At 45.5% G+C, this 20,754-nt stretch overlaps 1 protein-coding gene across 1 annotated transcript in view; it reads right to left on the reverse strand.

Annotated features, from left to right (window-relative positions):
* LOC147425418 (D-xylose-proton symporter-like 2) overlaps positions 1 to 17,951 on the reverse strand; it is a 68,471-nt gene extending 50,520 nt beyond the window's left edge. The window contains exons 1-2 of the mRNA XM_086500858.1: positions 17,371 to 17,951; positions 17,181 to 17,259 (exon numbers count right to left, since the gene is read on the reverse strand). Coding sequence (XP_086356984.1) covers positions 17,181 to 17,259; positions 17,371 to 17,471 — 180 coding nt within the window. The 5' untranslated portion in view covers positions 17,472 to 17,951. The remainder of the gene's footprint in view (positions 1 to 17,180; positions 17,260 to 17,370) is intronic.
* Positions 17,952 to 20,754: the final 2,803 nt, after the last annotated feature.

Below are 20,754 nucleotides of genomic sequence, written 5' to 3' on the forward strand. Positions count from 1 at the left end.
CGTACTGTGAAAATACCACTGCCAACCTTGTATGATTCACCTAGTTACTGACACAATTATGACCTCATATTTAAATGGGTCTTACAACCTCCATTTATCTCTAAACTAATCATTCTCTTGAAACACGAAGGGACCTCGATACAAATAGTACAAGGCTAATCTCTCATCAATCTAGTTAACAAGTCCAAAAGCCTTGGGCAACCATCTTATTAACAAGATCAATCCGACCAACTTACTGCCCAGAACACTAAATAAGATGATGATAGAGAATGGGCGCCCCCTAGTCGCCCCTCTTAAACACGCTTATTTGAAACAATTGGACTTGGATAAAACAGCTGAGGCATTCATTAGCTTTAAAAAAGACCAAAAATGGAGAGTGGAGTCTGCAGGTGAGTTTATGTGAATGTCTCCCATTAGCTTTGAGATAATTGTCATGGTCTACATGGATGGAAAGGACAAGAAGTTCTTGGTTAGAGCAGTTAGGAAATCCTATAAATAGCACCCTAGAATCATTTGTGAGCCAACATGTATGACCACGGCACTTGGACTATAGACCCCTAACTATTTTGGCTATAGTATATAGCTAAAAATACTCTTAGAAAAATAATTTTCAGCTTTTGTGCATATCAGAATCGTTATAAATATGATAATAATTTTTGGATCCACATTTTAAATTAAAAGATGGATATTCTTGATGCGTCAATTTTGGCTAGAGCATCAAAACAAAAATATTATGTAATCTAGACAGAGCAATAATAGTAGTAGAAGAGATGTGTTAGTAGAAGCACATGAATGAAGATGGGGTCCTAGGATCACAGACGCATTTGTTTTTTAATTTTTGAGTTTTTTCCAGCCCAAAGGGACGCCAAGCTAAGTGCGAACACAAACTATCCGCAGACCACATCAAACTAAAACTGTTTTTATCACTTTTCACTCTCCTAATGGCAATCATCGACAAAACCCCCCAATAATGATCTTGTCGTGAATACCTCCCCCTCCCCCCCCCCCCCCCTCCCCCGGGACACCAAGCTAAGTGCGAACGCATACTATCCGCAGACCACATCAAACTAAAATTGTTTTTATCACTTTTGACTCTCCTAATGACAATCATCGACAAAACCCCCCAATAACAATCTTGTCATGAATACTCCCCCCCCCGCCCCCCCCCCCGGACACCTTTCTCCAACAACCCCCGACTAATTGGTCCCTTCACAACTGGTGAAAACACGTCCGAGCGCAGGACGTGCATACAGCATCATGGCGTCCACCTCTGTCGAGGGGGAGAGAGGTGTAAGGCCTTTGAGAGCTCCATTGAGCGCATGAGAGAAAGAGAGGTGCAAACAAGTGGCATTCTCTGAATAGAAAGAGAGAGACTGTAACTGGCTGGACTCCTACACAGCAAAACAGTAATTTTCAGCTTTGAAAACCAGAATTTCAGGACATAGATAATATAGATATTGAATAGAATAATTAGAAGACACAGAGACTAGGAGATAGGGATGGGATCGGGAGAAATGGAGAGGCAGAGTTCCTCTCCTACGCGGTACTAGCCACACCTCTTTCGGTATTTCTTTTATTGAAAATGGTTACTATCACAAACTGGTTACGTGGCAACCCCATAAGTTGTCCCAACTTATGGCCAAGTGATGAGGGGACCCCCGGGGACACAAGAGAATTAAAGCAAGCGACTGCTGACGTGGCTAGCGTACAGAATCCCGCAAATAACGCAGACTGTATGGATCTCCGCAATTCGCGCTGACTACCGTACGGCCTACCAGAAATTACACTAATAGCTTTTGGCAGTTTTTGATGATCATATGCTTTTGAAACTTTTGCTTTTGGAGAAACTTTTGGGGGCTCTGCTTTTAGCAACCCCATGTAATCTTTATAAGTGGCCTTTGGGGCTCACTTCTCACAGCATCTGGATGCAGAGTCTCAGAGTGAGACCCAAGGCCCTCGTACTTTGAACACCGATTAATATAAAAAGAACTATCTAAAGGGGCGCCAATCTTTGGGGCCAATACCTCTTGGCACGGAACTACGCCGGGCCGTGTTGTCTTTGTGGACTATTTTGAAGTGAATCTCTATTGTGTCGCGGTAGAATCTTGACTTGGGGTGTCCAAGTTTGTTACAGTGGTAACAGAGCACAGAAAGATTCTTCTTCTACAGAGGATCCGATCTTTTTGCAACGCACACAGCTTTTGGGAAAGAATCTTCGTGTCCCGACCCCGGACTTATTAGCACAGAAAGATTCTTCTTCTACGGAGGATTCGATCCTTTTTGCAACGCGAACAGCTTTTGGGAAAGAATCTTCGTGGCCCGACCACGGACTTATTAGCGACTCCCACCCTTCATACATCGCGCATCAGGCGCGCTCCTGTCCTCATTGCTCTCTCTTACCGGGCATAAAGAACTGAAGAAGAGAATGAAGATTTGGGCAAATTTTTTTCGGACAAGTTTGCCAGAAAGGAGTACAAATGTCAACTGCAGATTGGCATGTGTGAACAAATTGATTAAGTACTCCAGGAACCCGAGATTGGCGAAACACCTGAAGGATTACCCGATTGATAAGATTTACTCGAGATGGCGTGTGGCCATTGCTTCTCCTCTCAGGTAGGGAAGAAAGTCGAAAAGACAGAAGAGTGCAGAAAAGCGGAACCTGTACTCGCAGAAAGACATGACAAGCACTCTTGAAAAGAAGCACTTCTACAGAGCCAACCAATATGACTTCCTAGAAGACAAGAGCAAGAAAACAAAAGAATTCAAAGAAGGTGGAGAGTCAATTAAGTTTGAATCCTTTTCTGAGTTCCGAGATGCTCCGAGGGCTTTGGCCTTCATTCAGCAGTTTGACATAGCTTTCTCTGGAGGGCATTACTCAGAGCACTCCAAGATTAGGAGGATGTAGTTCTTCAAGGGAAATGCTCGAACATGGTGGTCCACTCTTCTTCTGGGAAGGAAGCTCCAGTTAAATGGTTGAAATTCAAAAGGCTCTTTATTTCTTCTTGGCTTACTCGGGAGTACGAACGAGATATACGAACCTCTTGGAATCATCTTCGGATGACCAAGGGATATTCTTTGGACGCTTATTGCAAGAGATTTTTGGAACTCTTTTCTACCAACCTCTTCATTTAAGAAGGTCTCTTTTAAGGAGCACATTGAGCGGTTTTGCTGCGAACTCCCTACAGAGATCCGAGACTACTGGCTAAAACAAAAGTCGAATTCTATTCAAGAATTAATGGGTCATGCGAAACGGGGTTTTGCAATACATTCGGGAAATTTGACTTACCCCACTGATGAGATCTTGACTCAAAGAACCCAACAGACCTCTAACAATGAAAGTAGAAAGAGAAAGAGTTCCCAAGACAAAGAAAAGAAACATACGTCCCCGACTAACTCTTAGAGAAAGGGCTATCTATCTCAAAGAAGGGAAGTGTTTTGGATGCAGGGAACTTGGACACATCTTCGCAAAGTGCCCAAAAAAGGCATAGCAAGAACAGAATGGACACAGGCCAGAGAGTTCTAGAGAAGCAAAGGAACGTGGCAGAAAAGGCAGATAAAAACAGAACTAGTACCACATTGTGTGGAGCCCAAACCGAATCAGACGAACGTAAGTACAAAACTTTGCCGCACTTAGGGCCCTCATTTTCTTTGATGGAGGAGCCAAGGCCAACTTCTTTTCACTTGAATTGGCGGCTCGATTTGGAATTATGCCCGACAGGCTGAGGCCACAGGCGGAGGCAGTTCTAGTGGCACCCGGACCGGATGTTTCCATTGCACCGATCCTTGGCAAACTTCGTTTGCAATGTCAGGGATATTTAGGGCACGAGGACTTCTACATAATGCCCTTAGGAAGGTTGTGACGTCCTCCTCGAAATCCCTTGGTACCACAAGAACAACGCCGTGGTTGACTATCGGGCTGAGAAAGTGACTTTCACAAATGAAGGGCAAAGAGATTGTACTTGATGAAATTCAGTTTCTTTACTCAATTTTCTGGAGAGAATTGAATGATGATTGCAAGTCGAATATGTTTTGACCTCAAAAAAGAACGCCAAGATTTTCTCCACACATGCTGATTGTTTCTCTGAGGGCCTGCCAGAGAGTTTCTACCATCTCGTCCTGAGGATCATACTATTGATCTAATACCCGGAAGCACACCACCGAACCGGTCACCTTACTGTGTTAGCCTAGCCCAAAATGAAGAGAAGTGAAAGACCTTTTGGAAAAGGGTCTTATCCAGCAGAGTGCTTCACCCTACTGCTCTCCGATATAGTTGGTTTTAAAGAAAGACGGATCTTGGAGAATGTGCATTGATTATAGAGCTCTCAATAAAATCACCATCAAGAACAGATTCCCGATTCCAAGGATCGATGATATTCTTGACCGTCTACAGGGATCCTCTTGTTTCAGCAGGATTGATTTGAAAAGCGGAAATTAGTGAGGAAACACATTCGATTATGCCACAATTACACTAGCGTAAGCCATCGTCCCCGGCAGCGGCGCCAAATGTTGGGGGGTTCCATCGTTGTAGCTCCAATGACCAACAAAATTATCAATCCGGAGGGATGAGCTACCCGACTAGGATATAGAAACACTCACACGATTAGTGAGCTAATCATGGCAACACGAATGGTTGACTCTACGAGGTGAGCTTCTCGGCCTATGGAGGAGCTAAGTCACAATGATGGGCAATCTCCACATCCCCTTCTCTGCACCTCTAATCAACGGACGAGTTTCGGTTTATATGATTGTGGGTGATGCCTTTTGGCCTTACCAATGCTCCAACGACTTTCAACCAAATGATGGATAGGATTTTCAGAGAGTACAGATCTTTTGTTGGCACTTTCTTTGATGACATTATAGTCTTCTCCAAGATGAGACAGAACATAGACACCATCTGCTAAGGTCTTTCATGCATTGCGAGATCACAAGTTAGTAATCAATGCCAAGAAGAGTGAATTTTTCTTACCGGAGATACACTTTTTGGGACACATCGTCTCAGCAACAGGAGTACAGATGGACCCGGCCAAGATTGAGACTATACGTGATTGGCCCGATTTGAAGAATGTTCATGAAGTTAGGCTAGGTTCACATTGAAGCGGCGGAAGAAAGCTGGGGGCGCATGCTCCAATTAAAAAGCTCCATTTGGACAAGTGTGTTCACATAGGGTAGAGGAAGTGGGGATAAGGTAGTCCATGTCAGCACAGCTTATCTTCCACCCCCCCATTCCATCTTCCGACCCCCCCCCCCCCCCCGCCCGAGTGAGACTTCCACCCTGTCAGGTTTCTCGCCTCCAATTGCATGGTGCCAAGCAAGCTTTGTCATGCGTGCTACCTCCACCCTTTGTGAACGCCCTCCCGGTGGAAGTTCCATTTTCTCACAGTTCCGCCTGGAACAAGGCCTGCAGAGCCTTTTCCTTCCGCGCTCATTGTGAACCCACCCTTAAGACGCTTTTTGGGCTTATGTCCTTACTACCGGCGGTTCATTAGAAAGTTTGCAGAGGCGACGCTACGGCTGAATGCCGGTAACTGTTAGCGATGTTGATGGCTAGGGTCTGCAACCATGACGAGGCTAAGGGCTGAAATCTGATGAGATCATGTTGGCTGAATACGCTGATCATGCTGGCTGACACGCTGATCCTGCTGGGCTGAAAACGCTGATGGAGGACCTATGGCACTTGGTCACTGCTCCTCTGCCTTCTACTGATGCCCAAAGGATTTCTTTTATAGGTCCTTTAGTCATTTTCCCTACCTACATCCCAACAAGGGTAAATGTGTCACGAATAATGTGTCACGAATTGCTGACGTGTCAAGCCACTAAAGAACGGAGCCAACCTGCAGATCTCACAGCCGAGGGGCCTAAACCCTAAGACGAAGCAGCAGAAGAGGAAGGAGAAGAAGTCCTACCAACTTATGGGACCCCGTTCGATGGGACCCAAGGGACCTAAAGACATTAAAATTAATGCGGGGCCAACACACACAAAGCGTAGAACATGCTGACATGGCAGACTGTATGGACAATCCCGCAATTCGCACTGCCAGTGCCACGTGGCAGCTATACGGATTTCCACAAAACGCGTTGACAGCTTTTGGCCACCCGCTTTTGTGCCAGATGCTTTGAGTTTATAGCTTTTCAGGTAAACTGCTTTTCATAGGCCAAGGGCCTTTAAATATGAGCCAAGGGCTCATTCTCTGGCATGCTCCGCATGAGGTGCGGAGTATGGAGTACTGGCGATGTACTAAGTTCCAGCAATATAAAGAAATACCGAAAGGGACGCCAAGGTTTGAGGCCACTGTTCTCTGGGGTGGAACTCCGCCACTCTTCATCTCATGTGTTGCGCATCTTTTTCAGTTCAGTTGTTATTTGAAGTGCTTAAAGTTGTTCAGTCTGTTCTTTTCCGTTTGGCACGTGGTGCCCGTCTCGTGACAAAATGAAAAGTCACTTATTCATAAAATGTACTTTAAAAGGTGGTTCACGCGTAGTGAATGCCTAAGTGCTAAAATGCGGTCCTGTGCAAGAGGGTATGCAACTATGACCGGCCTTGACATGCACGTCCTGCTAGAGGCTCACAAAGGTGCCAAGCTCAGTCCTAAGCTAATGACTCATGCTAGACTGTAGCAGAAGCATGTCCATGTACCACAAGTGAAGTGCGCACGTGACATGCTGGTTCCAAAAGCTATAAAAGCAGCCTAGCGCTTCCCCCTCCTTCCAGTTGTGCCAACGCTAGCAACAAGGTGCTCAACCAACGGGAATTTGCAAGTGATCGCGTGAAGCCAGCATGCAAAGGTCGCTCCTCCGCACTTGGAACAACAGATACAAGGTAGAATCCGTACATACGTACGTACGGATCTGTACGGTACGGTACGTCCAGACTCCGGGTGCAGAGTTCCAGACTCCGGGTGCAGACAGAATTGAGAGCTCGCCTCTCAGAATTTCCCGCATGGGAAGAAATTGACCATTAGGTCCGAGATATAAACGAAGGGGTTTCTCCAATTCTTGTGCTTGTAAAAAGACTTTCCCTAATAAAGATTCTCTTTAGGCCGCGGTCCCCAATATTGTGTCAATCGTCTCCCTCTTCTCTTTTGGTTGAGAGTTTATTAATTTTCAGCTTGTTCATTATTCGTGTGCGTTCCCATTTGTGACAATTAATATTCCCACCCATGTGTTGTCCGTCTACGAAGAAATTGACTCTTAAAGGGCAACAGTTACTTTGATTTGGGGATTTAGAGGACCCGCCAGATCCTTCCATTGCTTCAAAACGGTCTTCATGGCTCTCTCCTTCATTGCCATGTGTAGCTTCATCATCACAAGGTGACCCTAGTGAAGGGCAGTTCAAGCATGGCAAGTACTAGTGGCAATCCGTCACCCTAGTGAAGGGCAGTATAAGCATATGGCAAGTTACCAGAGGCAGCCATACACACAAACAGGAAACTGGCCACTCATCCAAAACTGCCCATTAGAGGCTCAGACTAAAGGAAAAAGGGCGAACACTTGGCACTTGGGCTATGTGTAAATAACACACACACGTCACTATTGAAAGGGTTGATTTAGCCAATTGTAAAAGACTAATGTTTTGCTCTCACAGAAGCAAGGTGCCATCTCTCATGGGCATTGTACTGTAACCATAAAGAAATACCACAAGGGGGTGCCTATTCAAGGAGGAACTCGCCTCCCAATCTCACCTTTATCTCATAGTCTCTTTGTCTTCTAATTACTGTGTCTATTACATTATCTATGTGTTGAAATTCTGGTTTTCAAAGTTGAAGATTATTCTTGTAGCGCTTGAGTAGGAGTCCAGCCGTTTATAGTAATATCATAGCCCAATTGATTGCTCTTCTACCGGAAATTGCCGATCTAAATTGGACTTCTTCTTTTTAGCAGCAATGGAGAATTCGAGGGAGACCAACAAAGAGGAGGTGCAGCACGAAGAGGAGGAAGTCAAAGTCGAAGTCGAAGTCGAAGTTACCACTTGCAATGCTTGAACCACAACCTCCCATGCAAGGATTCCGGTTTCTTCCCATGAACTGCCCTGCATGGACTCCACTTGACTTGCATGAATGGCTACTTCCCATGTATAGACTCCCATTGACTTGCACGCACGGCAACCAACCATGCATGACTCCAATTAACTTGCATGGGCCTTCCAAGTGTCCACATGCCCTACATGCTCTACTGCCAATAATCGTGCTCCTTTCTTTACATCCTTTGCTAGGCTATGGGTCACCCTGCATGCTCTGCCAGCTTCCCTTCTCCTTGGGCACCCTGCACAGGTCAAGCACCTGTAACTTCACAAGTAGCAAAATCTCGTGCAACTCTCATGGAGCTTCTCAATTCTTGCAAAATCAAGAAGCGTATCAATGCATTCAACACTTGCAGATATTCAGTCCTATCCATGGCTATGGGCCAAATCGGTGACAGCTGCAAATCAGTCCAACAATGCCCAAGATCGGTGACAGACAACTCCATGGCTACAATCGAGAGAGAGAGAGAGAGAGAGAGAGAGAGAGAGAGAGAGAGCATCTGCATAGATTACCCCAATTGTCAATTTTCTTTTGAACCAGCCCCAACTAATTGGTCCCTTCGCAACTAGTGAAAACAGGTCCATGCGCACGAGAGAGAGAGAGAGAGAGAGAGAGAGAGAGAGAGAGAGAGAGAGAGATGTGAGGCCTTTTGTCACGATTGTGACTATGTTACAGTATTATATCTTCTCCTAGTTGCAGATACTTTTTTGTTGGAATCCATAAGTTTCGTGAGAAAAGGATCGGATTTCCCCGTAGAAGAGAAATCAGCCGCGCTCCAATACCACTGTAACAAACTTGGATACTCCAAGTCAAGATTCTACCGCGACACAACAAAGATTCACTTCAAACAGTTCACAATTCACACTTGAGTCGACACGGCCCGGCCCGGCGTAGTTCCGTGCCTAGAGATATTGGCCCCAAAGACTCGCGCCCCTTTCGGTATTTCTTTTTGTATTAATCTGTGTTCAAAGTACAAGAGAGTGGGTAGGTGCTCACTCTCAGACTCTGCGTCCAGATGCTCTGAGAAGTGAGGGCCTAACCACTTATTTATTGGTTACAAGGGATGCCCAAAAGCAGAGCACCAAAAGCTGCCATTCAAAAGCTTCTAAAATTAAAGCAATAGGCTCCAAAAGCAACTCGGTGCAAATCCAGGAATTCCGTACACTGTGTCAGCGTAAAATGCGGAAATTCCGTACGGCAGGCCACGTCAACATTGTTAGGGTGAAAACCGGCGAAAAAGCCGGAGCTGCCTCAGCCTGTCTCCGTGTTTTACGGGCCTGTATGCTGACGCCAATCTGTGTGGTGTGTCTAGGAGCATGCCACACTGTCCAGGGCCATACCACGTCACCCATTTGTGACAAATGTAAAGACACGTCTCATGGTGAAGAGACACGACTTTAGATGTAAAGACACATCCTTTCGGCGAAGAGCTGTAACCATTGGACGAAGAGTCGCAACCGTAGAGTGAAGGTGTGTGACCAGTCGTTAAAGGAGTGTGGCTTTTGGCGAAGAGGCATGTCTCTTGAGGGAAAGGTCGTGACCATCCAAGCGTAGGGGTCCTCCTTGGCATGGCACTTTGCTTCAAAACCAACAACACCAGAGAGCAGTAAGGTGAAGTACTCGGCTGGATAAGACCCTTTTCCAAGAGGTCTTTCACTTGGTTCATAATCTCTTCATTCTGGGCTCGGTTTACACAGTAAGGTGGCCGGTTCGGTGGTGTGCTTACAAGTATTAGATCAATGGTATGATCATCAGGACGAGTTGGTGGCAACTCGCCTTGCAGGCCCTCAGAAAAGCAATCGGCATGAGTGTGGAGAAATTCTTGGCATTCTTTATCAAGTTCAGACATATTTGTTCTATGTTCATCATTCAACTCTTTCATAAAGATCGAGTAAACAAACAGACTGGATTTCATTAATTTCGAAACGGCCGAAGCCGATAAAATAGGGACAGACTCGTCCTTCAGTTTCACATCAAGTACAATGTTTCGGCACTTTTCAGTAGTCAATGTCGCTTTCTCAACCCGATAGTCAACCACGGCGTTGTTCTTGTGGTACCAAGGGATTTCGAGGAGGACGTCACAACCTCCCAAGGGCATTACATAGAAGTCCTTGTGCTTTAAACACCCCTGACATTGCAAACGAAGTTTGGCAATGATCGGTGTAATGGCAACATCCCATCCGGGTGCCGCTAGAACTGCCTTCGCTTGTGGCCTCAACCTGTCGGGCGTAATTCCAAATCGAGCCGCCAAAAGAAGTTGGCCTTGGCTCCTCCATCAAAGAAAATGAGGGCTTCCTGATCTTTCACTTTGCCTCAAGTGCAACAAAGTTTTGTACTTTCGTTCATCTGATTCAGTTCGGGCCCCACGCAATGTGGTACCAGTTCTGTTTTCATCTATCTTTTCTACCACGTTCCTTTGCTGCTCTAGAACTCTCTGGCCACTGTCTTCAGTCTGTTCTTACTGTGCCTTTTTGGGGCACTTTGCGGAGATATGTCCAAATTCCCCGCAACCAAAACACTTCTCCTCTTTGAGATAGGTAGCCCTTTCTCTAAGAGTGTCACGTGACACATCCAACCCTATGTGTCCGTGGACAAGCTACAGCATGATCAGGGTTCAGTTCAGTCAAGTCAGTCTAGAATAGGAAGTGATATGGCACTTTTGTGAGTCTGTTCGCAGACCGTGCATATCCAAACACTTAGATTAGATGCATATCCTCTAGTTGCACACAACATGATCATCAGATTTCCATCAGAACCCATTAGGAGCATTTTTCCAGAGCATTAAACCTATTCTCCCTATTTTTGACATTTTTCACTTATTTATTAAGTGACTTTTGTTGGAAAGTAGGTAGGGCAATTTTGCTAAGTTTGTAAATAGAAACCTAGTGCTAGCACTTTCTGGCAGAAGAGGCAGCAGAAGCACCTTGCTCATCAGGCAACTTTTCAACAAGACCGACCCCGCGACAACTCTAGCGTTTTCAGCATTGTAGAAGGCCTAGCGTTTTTGCCACAGATCAGCCAGCGTTTTTGCACTTACAATTCACGGCGACAAGACATCAGAATTCAGCCCTAGCGTTTTTGGTTTGCAGATCAGCCCCGGCGTTTTGCAAATTCACCGCGACGGAACACCAAGAAGCATCAGCGTTTTCAGTTTTCAGCCCTTAGACACCGCAAATCAAGTCCCGAACCTCGTAGATCTCACCTTCCCGCAGCAGTTCCTCGCCGCACGGTCAGATCCCGCAAAGTTTGCAGTTTCAGCCCGGAAAATGCAGATTTCAGCATCTGCGTTTTCATCGCGTCGTCGTCGCATCGTCGCGATCGACATTTTCACCGACATAGAGTCAGAATTCAGCAAATAAAGATTTGCAGATTTCAGCCCTTAGCAATTTCAGATTTCAGCCCGTCTCGTCGTCGTCTTCATCGTCGGCAAGTCCAAGCATTGTAGAGATTTGTGCAATCATAAGTAGATCGCTCTCGCCATAGAGAGTGGGGCCTTCGGAGGATGGTTTGACAACATCTCTGGTGTCGTATTCTCTTATCTCTCTATCTCTCAGTCTCATGCTCTTTCATTCACAGTGTCCATTCACTTTGTTTGTGTCCATTGCACTCTCTCACTAAAGGAACAAAAGGCTCTCCCTTCCCTAAGTAAAAAGGAACCTTGAGCACAGTTCGGAGCACTCATCTTGAGCAAAGTTCAAACATTCATTCCGCTGCACCTTACAGAGTCAGTCGGGGACGTGTATCTTTCTTTTCTTTGTCATGGGAACTCTTTCTCTTTCTACTTTCATTATTAGAAGTCTGTTGGGTTCTCTGAGTCAAGATCTCATTAGTGGGGTAAGCCAAATTGCCTAAATGTATCGCAAAACCCACTTTCGCATGACCCATCAATTCTTCAATAGAATTTGACTTTTGTTCCAAGCAGTAGTCTCGGATCTTTGTACGAAGTCTGTAACAAAACTGCTCAATTTGTTCTTTAAACGAGACCTTAAATGAAGAAGCTGGTAGAAAAGAGCTTCAAAATCTCTCGCAATAAGCGTCCAAAGAATCTCCCTTGGTCATCCGAAGATGATTCTAAGCAGTTTGTGTATCTCGTTTGTACTCCCGAGTCAGCCAAGAAGAAATAAAAAGCCTTTGAATTTCAACCATTTTAATCGGAGCTTCCTTGTTCAGTAGAAGGGTGGACCACCATGTTCGAGCACTTCCCTTAAAGAAAGAGGTAGCCCTCCGAATCTTGGAGTGCTCTGAGTAATGCCCTCCAGAGAAAGCTATGTCAAACTACTGTATGTAGGCCAAAGCCCTCGAAGCATCTCGGAATCCAGAAAAAGTGTCAAACTTAATTGACTGTAGACCTTTAAATTCTCTAACTTTTTTGCTTTTATCTTCGACGAAGTCATACTGGTTGGCTTTATAGGAATGCTTTTTCTTTGCGTAAAATTTGTGATCGTTGGAGTCCGAACTATCTGAGGACGAGTCCTCTGTAGAACTGTCAAAAATTGGGCAAAACTTAGGCTTCTTTGCCTTTTTCTTGCCCTTTCCGAAGCTTTGCTTTTTGCTTCGCTTTTTCCTTTCTTGTCTTCTTCGCTTGAGTCAGAAGAGCTAGAAGAACGGTCAGAAGAAGAAGAAGAAGAAGAATTGGATACTCCTTCAAATCGCACACGCTTCTTCTGCTTTCTTCCCGATGCAAAGGTAGATTGACGACCCAAATAACCTGGGAAGTCGGTTCCTTTCTTCTACTTTTTGTCGTGCTTTTTGGCTTTGTTGTTTGCATCCAAAATCTAATTGATCCGTGTATCAACCACCTCTTCTAATTCTTGCTCTGTAAACATCCTCGGAGCAGGAGTTACGACGAGTTGATATTGTGCTAATTCTTTCTATCTTTTGTGGTGCGTATGCCCTATCAACTACCTCATTTTTGTGCTAATTTTTTCGAATTAATGCTTCTTTTAGTGCTAGGCTTCATTATGGCTGAGTCTGCCCTTGATCTCCGGAGTCATGACAAAAACTCAGTACGTTGAACTTTGTGTTGATGTATACTCACGTGTATGTATGCGTGTGGTCTGTGTTGTGTTTGGGAGCATATGTTAGTACCTAGTTCTACATCCACGATTGGGCACTGACGACGTTAGTGGGGACGTCATGGTATTTAGTCAATACTATGCATGATGGAGCTGATGGTTATATTGTCTTGTGGGTGACTACGATGGGTCTATACCTTGCACTTTCCTTTAAGGGTGAATCTGGGCTTATCCTGGATTCATCTAGGTCTATCCTCGGAGCAGGAGGTTTCTTGAGTGCCGGTTTGATGGGTGGCTATGTGGCCTTCTGCCATTGGGTGTGCACTTCTTCGAAGGATTGCTGAGTCAAAAATTTTACAAATTTTGGATCCTTCACAATGTTGATCATCATCTTTGTTGCATTGTCAACCAATTGTCGACGTTCCATCTCTTCAATCTCTACCTGGGTAGGCCGAGGTGGGCTATACTCTTCATGCGAATCTTCTTCACAATCTCTTCCCGCATCCCTAGATGCAGAAGAAGTTGACTGTTCTCTGTTCTTTATTCGAGTTTTTGGTGATGCCTTTTGGCCTTACCAATGCTCCAGCGACTTTTAACCGAATGATGGACAGGATTTTCAGAGAGTACAGATCTTTTGTTGGCACTTTCTTTGATGACATTATTGTCTTCTCCAAGGATGAGGCAGAACATAGAGAACATTTGCTACAGGTCTTTCAAGCATTGAGAGATCACAAGTTGGTGATCAATGCAAAGGAAAGTGAATTTTTCTTATCAGAGATACACTGTTTGGAACACGTCGTCTCAGCAGGCAGGAGTGCAGATGGACCCGGCCAAGATTGAGACTATACGTGATTGGCCCGATTTGAAGAATGTCCATGAAGTTAGAAGCTTCTTGGGCTTATGTTCTTACTACCGGCGGTTAATTAGAAAGTTTGCAGAGGTTGCTTCCCCTTTGCATATTTTGGCACAGAAAGAAATCCCTTTCTCGTGGGGACCACAGAGGTGACTGCCTTTCAGACATTGAAAGAGAAATTGACTACAAGACAAGTTTTGACTTTGCCAGATTTGCAGAAGCCATTCGAAGTATATTGTGACGCTTGTGGTCATAGTCTGGGTGCGTGTCACGATTGTGACTTGTTACACTCTTCTTGATTCATTACAGATGCAGATGCGAAGTGTGACTAACCCAAGAGGACTCCTGTTCTCGAATGGTCACACCCCTTCGCCCAAAAGACATACCTCTTCGCCAAAAGCCACACTCCTTCGACGACTGGTCACACCCCTTTACCCTACGGATGCGACTCTTCACCCAATGGTTGTAGCTCTTCGCCGAAAGGATGTGTCTTTTCGCCTAAAGTCATGTCTCTTCACAAAGAGACATGCCTCTTCACTAGTGACTCTTCAGTTCCTATAAAAGGAACCCTTTGTACTCAGTTTTATTCATTCAATCAAACACAGAGTCTTCTCTTCTAAGTCTTGTTTCTAAGCAGTTTCTTAAATCTTAATCATGAGTTTAAGTATTTAATTAAAGATTAGTACCCAGAATCCTTACAGTGGTGTCAAAGCAAATTTTTCCTAGGACCCGAAGGTTGTGAGCCTCTCACCCTCGCCCCTACCCTCTCCCCCCCTTCCCGGAGTTGCACGGAAGCAAAAGAAAGATGGACAATATCTACTTCAGTATGACGTAATCTTCTCTTCTACATATATATAGTGTCAAGCAGAAGACAGAAGACAGAGATGGGTGTTGCGAATATACCGGCTACACTCCTGGAGTAAACCTCTCCAGCAGTAAGTGACTCTTCACGTGGACGAATTGTGACTTTTCCCATGAAGAGTCGCACCCCCCCTTGCGCATCTGACGCGAGCGCGTGCATTCCGGCCGTCCCTTTACCCGGCAACACACGCACAGTAGCCCGCGTTGGCAGCGTTCGGCATTTTCTTCTACGCAACGTATCACTTTTACAGAGCCAGCGCTGGAGAATAATAAACTTGGCCACCCATTAAAATTTCAAGGGGTTTGGCTGGCCGCCCAAAAAGTTCACGTGGGCACCCTTTGGGTACCAAACGTTAAAAAGTAAATAAAAGAAAAGGCCACCAACGGTAGCCAACGAAATGGGAATTCAGCACCAGCGTGAGCGATTGCTGCCGCCCTCTCTTCTGCCAATTTTCCGCGCTGCACAGTCTGGCCTTCGCCTGGTGCGCGCGCGGGATTCTTCGACATCATGGCCGAAGATGCTTTCGACGTTCTAGACCCCTTTCTCTCGTACATAGACGAGGTCCCCGAAGAAATCTTGCCGAAAAATCCTCCTCCTGCTTCCGAAGTGATCATTATACCAGATACCCCCGAACCGGAACCCGCTTACGAACCGGAATCGTCATTCCGGATTCCCCGTCTCCAGAACCCGCTCCAGTTCCAGAAGAGATACCTGTTCCCGAATTCATTCCGACGCCCGAACCTGCTCCTGTTCCTGCACTACAGCCAACAGTTTTGCCGCAGAATTATCTGGTATATGTTACCCATCGTCATGCCTCTCGCTCACAGGCTTGGATGGTGTGGCACATCATTGTTACGTGTAAGCCTCTTCATTTGTCACACTTCAAGCACATTCTGGGCCGGTACCCTCACTTGGCCTATTCTCTGACGAAGTGTCGAGTGGATACAGTAAACGACATCATCTCCCAGCGACCTCTAGTTCGGGTTCAAAGCGAGTTGCAACTTCCGGATTATACGCCTTTGACACTAGACGACACATTTCCTATCGACGAGGTGGAATATATCGAGGATTCGGATCTTGGAGCAGATTTCTTAGAGGAGTTGGACGCAACATCAGCAACAGCTTCGTCTTTTTACGGCAACCACACCTTTCCAGCCTCTCCGAGATATTCCCTCTAAGCTGTCAGAATGTCAGAGACAGGTAGTGCTCCACCCGACGATCCGATAGCCATCCTCAGAGAGGAGATGTCCATCCTCCAGGAGGCCCTTTCCAGTGGTCTTACATCGATGGCAACACGTTTGGATGTCTTACAGGCATTTTCTTCTTCGAGGACGCAGCCAACTATACATTCGGTTTCCTCTGTAGAGGAGAGTCAGTTCCTGAGCAAGTCGAATCTCCAGAACCAGAGGTAGACAATCCAGAAATAAAATACCTTTTTAAGATAATAAACACAACACAAAAAAAAAAAATTGATGCAAAGTTGCCCGAGCCATACAAGGGTCGCCGCGATCAGCCAGATCGCCAGCGTTTTCCTCGGTGTTTTCCGCCCGGGACATCCAGCATTTTCAGCCCTGAGCATTTGCACGTCCACGCCACCAGTCACCAGTGTCTCAGCATTCAGCCTCAGTCAGTCCCTAGCATTTCAGCCATCGCCATCCTCGGTGATAGCCTTCAGCCATAGCCTTGTCGTCGTCGATCATAAGCACCAGCAATACCAACGCAGTACCCAGTCCTTAGCTTCGTACCCAGCATCAATAGCCTCGAGTACCCATTAGCATCTCAGCATTTGGCAGCATTGTATCAGCATTTGTGCAAGTAATAAAGCAAGTACTTGTTCTGGCAACAAAGCAAGGGGGCCCTTGAGGATTGGGACCCGACATGTGATGTCTCTCTCTCAAGTGAAGTAAAGTAACCTTGTGTTTCGTGTGCATGATGGCCTTGGAGAGTACCCCAAGGATGGTTCTCAAGCCACGCAGACATAGTTTAACATCAAGGACCATGAAGTTATAAGGCATGTTGCCTAGTCGGCCATTGATATACACATACGTCAACATAGGCATCAACATTTGTATGCACCTATGCAACACGCACATAATACATATGAGTATTTTACATTCACATGCATGCGACTGTATCTACCTATATGGGCTTATCCACAATGTGATGTAATTAAATGATTTGTATTTGCATGGATGTATGTGTTATATGCATATGATGTCATGTGAAATCATGTGACTGAATTGATGTATGCATTCATTTATGTGGAAAAACTCTGTGTGCATGCACCAGAGAATCAACAAAGAAAATGCGGAAAAAACAATAGCCAATATTCGCTTCCTACCTTTTGACAAGGAGATACTCCAACAAGAATAACAATAAAGCCTACCAAAGATGGGTAATGATGGAACTTTCGAGTTTTACAACAAGCACACCTCTATGGATAGCTCCGCTGAAGCAGTGGCTCCTGTGTCGTAACCATACAAAAGACCTCCTAGTGCTGGGAACACAAACCTGCTCGGCCAGTGATGAACTCAGAAAGCTACAAAGATAACCATTAAGACATTGGCTGGTTTTGGGCTCTGTGTTTTCTCCCTCTTTCTTTCAGGGGGCAAGAATACTTACGGTAGGATTGCAGCTCTGTAGTTTGGAGATGTGATCTTCTCTTCTGATTCTTGAGACTCTAAGAGATAAGCGTAGGCAGAAGTGTGAGGAGGGTCCTTCATAATTAGCCGATGGAGACAACAGAGTTGCTGTTTTGAGTTGACTCAAGATCACCAAGAGGTAGCCTGCGCAGGAAACGAGCAAGCTCTCTCTCTCTCTCTCTCTCTCTCTCTCTCTCTCTTACCGTGGGTCCGAGATGCAGCCTTTTCTTTATCCGTGTGCAATGCGAAGGCGTAAGCTTTTCAATGTTTTCATCCGTTCAGACAGCGACACCTCCCGAGTCCCGCTAGCAATTGCGCACACAGGCACCTAAACAGGCACCTAAAATTGGAGCTCCGCGAGTCCCCATGCACCAGACGTCGTGATTATGCTCTCTCTCTCTCTCTCTCTCTCTCTCTCTCTCTAGGCGAGTGTATGCGTATACGGTTATGCGGTCGGCGAAGCCAAAAGCAGACACGAAACGCAGGATTGCGATTGCTCCCAGCCTGTCGCGAGAGAGGAAAGCGGGATCCTTTTTACCACTTCGACTTCAAATCTCGTGTCCTCGTCGGCTAGAAATGTCTCCTCCTAGAAAGCTAGAAAGCTCGTTTAGGCCTGTGTCACGCATGACCTCGTGTTCATTGAAGAAGGGGCGTTGTACACCATGTGTTCAAAACCGTCAAGGTCATGGAAATTGATAGGCCAAGGTGTCTGGTATGTTGGTCAAGACTCCAGAGTTAACTTCTAAGTTCTCTCTTTCCCCTTGGACACACCCAAGGACTCGGGAGGTGGCAAATGTGAGCTGGAATTCCAAGTTCCAACTCAGCTCATGCCCATTGCCTTTTTTTACACACTTAGGCAGAGTTCAGACTGCCTAAGGCTTAGCTCAAGGGTGTGCATGTGTGTTGGCACCAAAGTATTAGCGCAGAAAAGAACTTGCAATTTTCGGACCCCGCACCAAAGCAAGCGGGCCTCTCCCCCTTGTATGAGAAGGTTGTCCAAGCCCATTTCAGCTCCAATTGCGGGGAGAAGGGTGGTCTCAGCACTTGACCCCACTCAAAAGCAGCCAATCACTAATCTCCAACACGTCGTCGCTACTGCAATGACAAATTTCTTTTTTCTTTGGTGGGCTTCCTATGTGAATGGGATTAAGCTCAGAAAGGTAGGAAGGACTCTCTAGGGTGCCGCAGTCTGAATGCACTCTTAGGGTGCGTTCAGACTCCTCGGAACATGGAGTTATGCAGGGGAATCTTAGTGATGTGGTGAGACGTGACTGGCTTCGAAAATGTTCTACAAGTTTCGGACCCAGGAGCCTGACCGGCGGCCATCAACCCTCGGAGCAAAATGAGGTCTATGCATTTTGCAGCTGTAAAAGCGAGGGCACCTGGGGGACGTATCAAGAGCAGCATAACCAGCTGCTCCATCTCTATTCGTTGATTCAAAGCGAAGCTTTAATAATTTTACAAATGGCCAACAACATGAATGAGGTGCACGTTGGAAAAGGGGCAATGATGTTCCTTTTGTGCACATGTGAACAGACCATTAGTGCTCAGGGCGAGCTCAAGTCAGCACACCACCCACTCGTCTATCTAACGTGTCTAACAAGGGCTTTTGAGCAAGGTCCCATGGCCATGTTTCTCTAGAAAGGCAGTCCTTATAGCTAGCTTCAGCTTCCACCACAGAACTCATGTAGTGCAACCAAGTTAATCGCACCATAATTGCGAGCTAGTCAATTCGTATTTTTAGGCGCGTACCTTGCATCGTAGTCCGTGCCACAGTGATTGACACAAAGAAAAAAATGTGTTTTGTTTCCTCATACATAGAGACACTCCCAAAATATAAATCTGACCCGAATATTATTAGATTGGTTTGATCCTTCAACCTACAAGTTGAAAAAATGCCAACTCAACCATTACGCTATTGTGTCTCTCCGCTAAACTTAAAACCAGTGCTTCAACATATGAAGGTGGAGGGGCTAGTGTTATGACACTAAAAGTAAATAGCTAAGCTTTTTTTTATGGTGAGCCCATTTTGATAGATTGGTTGCACCTCCCTACTCACAACTTTTGAAATGTTGGCTAGAAAATAACTTGCAGCATTCTGACACACACAGAGCTGGCATGAGTGAAAAAATGCTAAAATAGATTCATATGATAGTTGGGTGCCACTTATGTTGCAGTTGTGAACACGACACCTGGACTACAAAAGTGTGATAATGTAACCATTTTGTTGGCACGTCGAGTGTGTTTTCCGAGTGGAGGCGTCATATTATTAGCCTTTAGCTAAACTATAGTTATGGGTCGCAACTATATTGGCCACATTACATTAGATTTGAACCCCCCAATATTGTCCCCTCACCTTAATATGCATGGTCCATTGACCGCTAGCGCTATACCATCTACAATTGCCTCCTCTCTCGTAACTTAAAGGTTGCCCATTCACATCAATCAAAACTGAGCTATCATAAAAACCACTAGTTGACCCAAATTTTTTATATGTGGTGTACACGGAAGACGGGACCAAACTCGGCTTGCTCTCCACGAGTGAGGCATCCCATTATATTGATAACTAGAAGGAGTACAACCAACTGCACACTATCTTGGCACATAGGACACGGGTTCACACGTAGGCCATCCGGCCACACACCACACCTCCCCCCTTAGGGAGAAAAAATATGGACATCTTTTTTACAACCAACTGCACACTATCTTGGCACATAGGACATGGGTTCACACCTAGGCCATCCGGTCACACACCACACCTCCCCCCTTAGGAGAAAAAATATGGACATCTTTTTTACAATTTGGGGTTGAAAATGGACTCGACAACAGGGATCAACATTGATGCCTCATCTAGGGGGAGTGATTGTACAACGGCTTAGGGGCTAGGGATTGATCTGAGGGGCTAGACTCGACATCGTGCCGCACATCATCAAGGCATCGAACTCATATATCTCGCTTATGCAAACGTTAGGTCATTATCCCAATGTAATGGACAAGATGAGGAAAGACAAATTGTGGGTTGCGTGCGATAATTTTTGCGACATACATCCATCTGCATAAGGGGCTCGTTGTGATGATAACGATTATTCAACAAACACTAGATTGTGAAATGAGCTAAAGTTGAAAAAAATATCACTAAACACCGAAAAGGATAAATTGTGGGGGTTGAGACCTTGGATCACAACTATGGAAGCGAGTATCAAGTACCTCTGCAAACTGGGTTGCAGTAACTCTTGAATAGATTACTACCTTCCTTTTTGCTTTTATTTCGCCAATGTTCTTTGGTTCTGAACAATTGATGGTGTTTTCAAACTTCTGGTAGCATGCAACCTGAGCTTGGGCACCACTTTCTTTCTTAGCATGA

Source organism: Adiantum capillus-veneris, chromosome 25 (assembly GCF_014529385.1).
Source record: "Adiantum capillus-veneris isolate H3 chromosome 25, ASM1452938v2, whole genome shotgun sequence".
NCBI lineage: Eukaryota > Viridiplantae > Streptophyta > Polypodiopsida > Polypodiales > Pteridaceae > Adiantum > Adiantum capillus-veneris.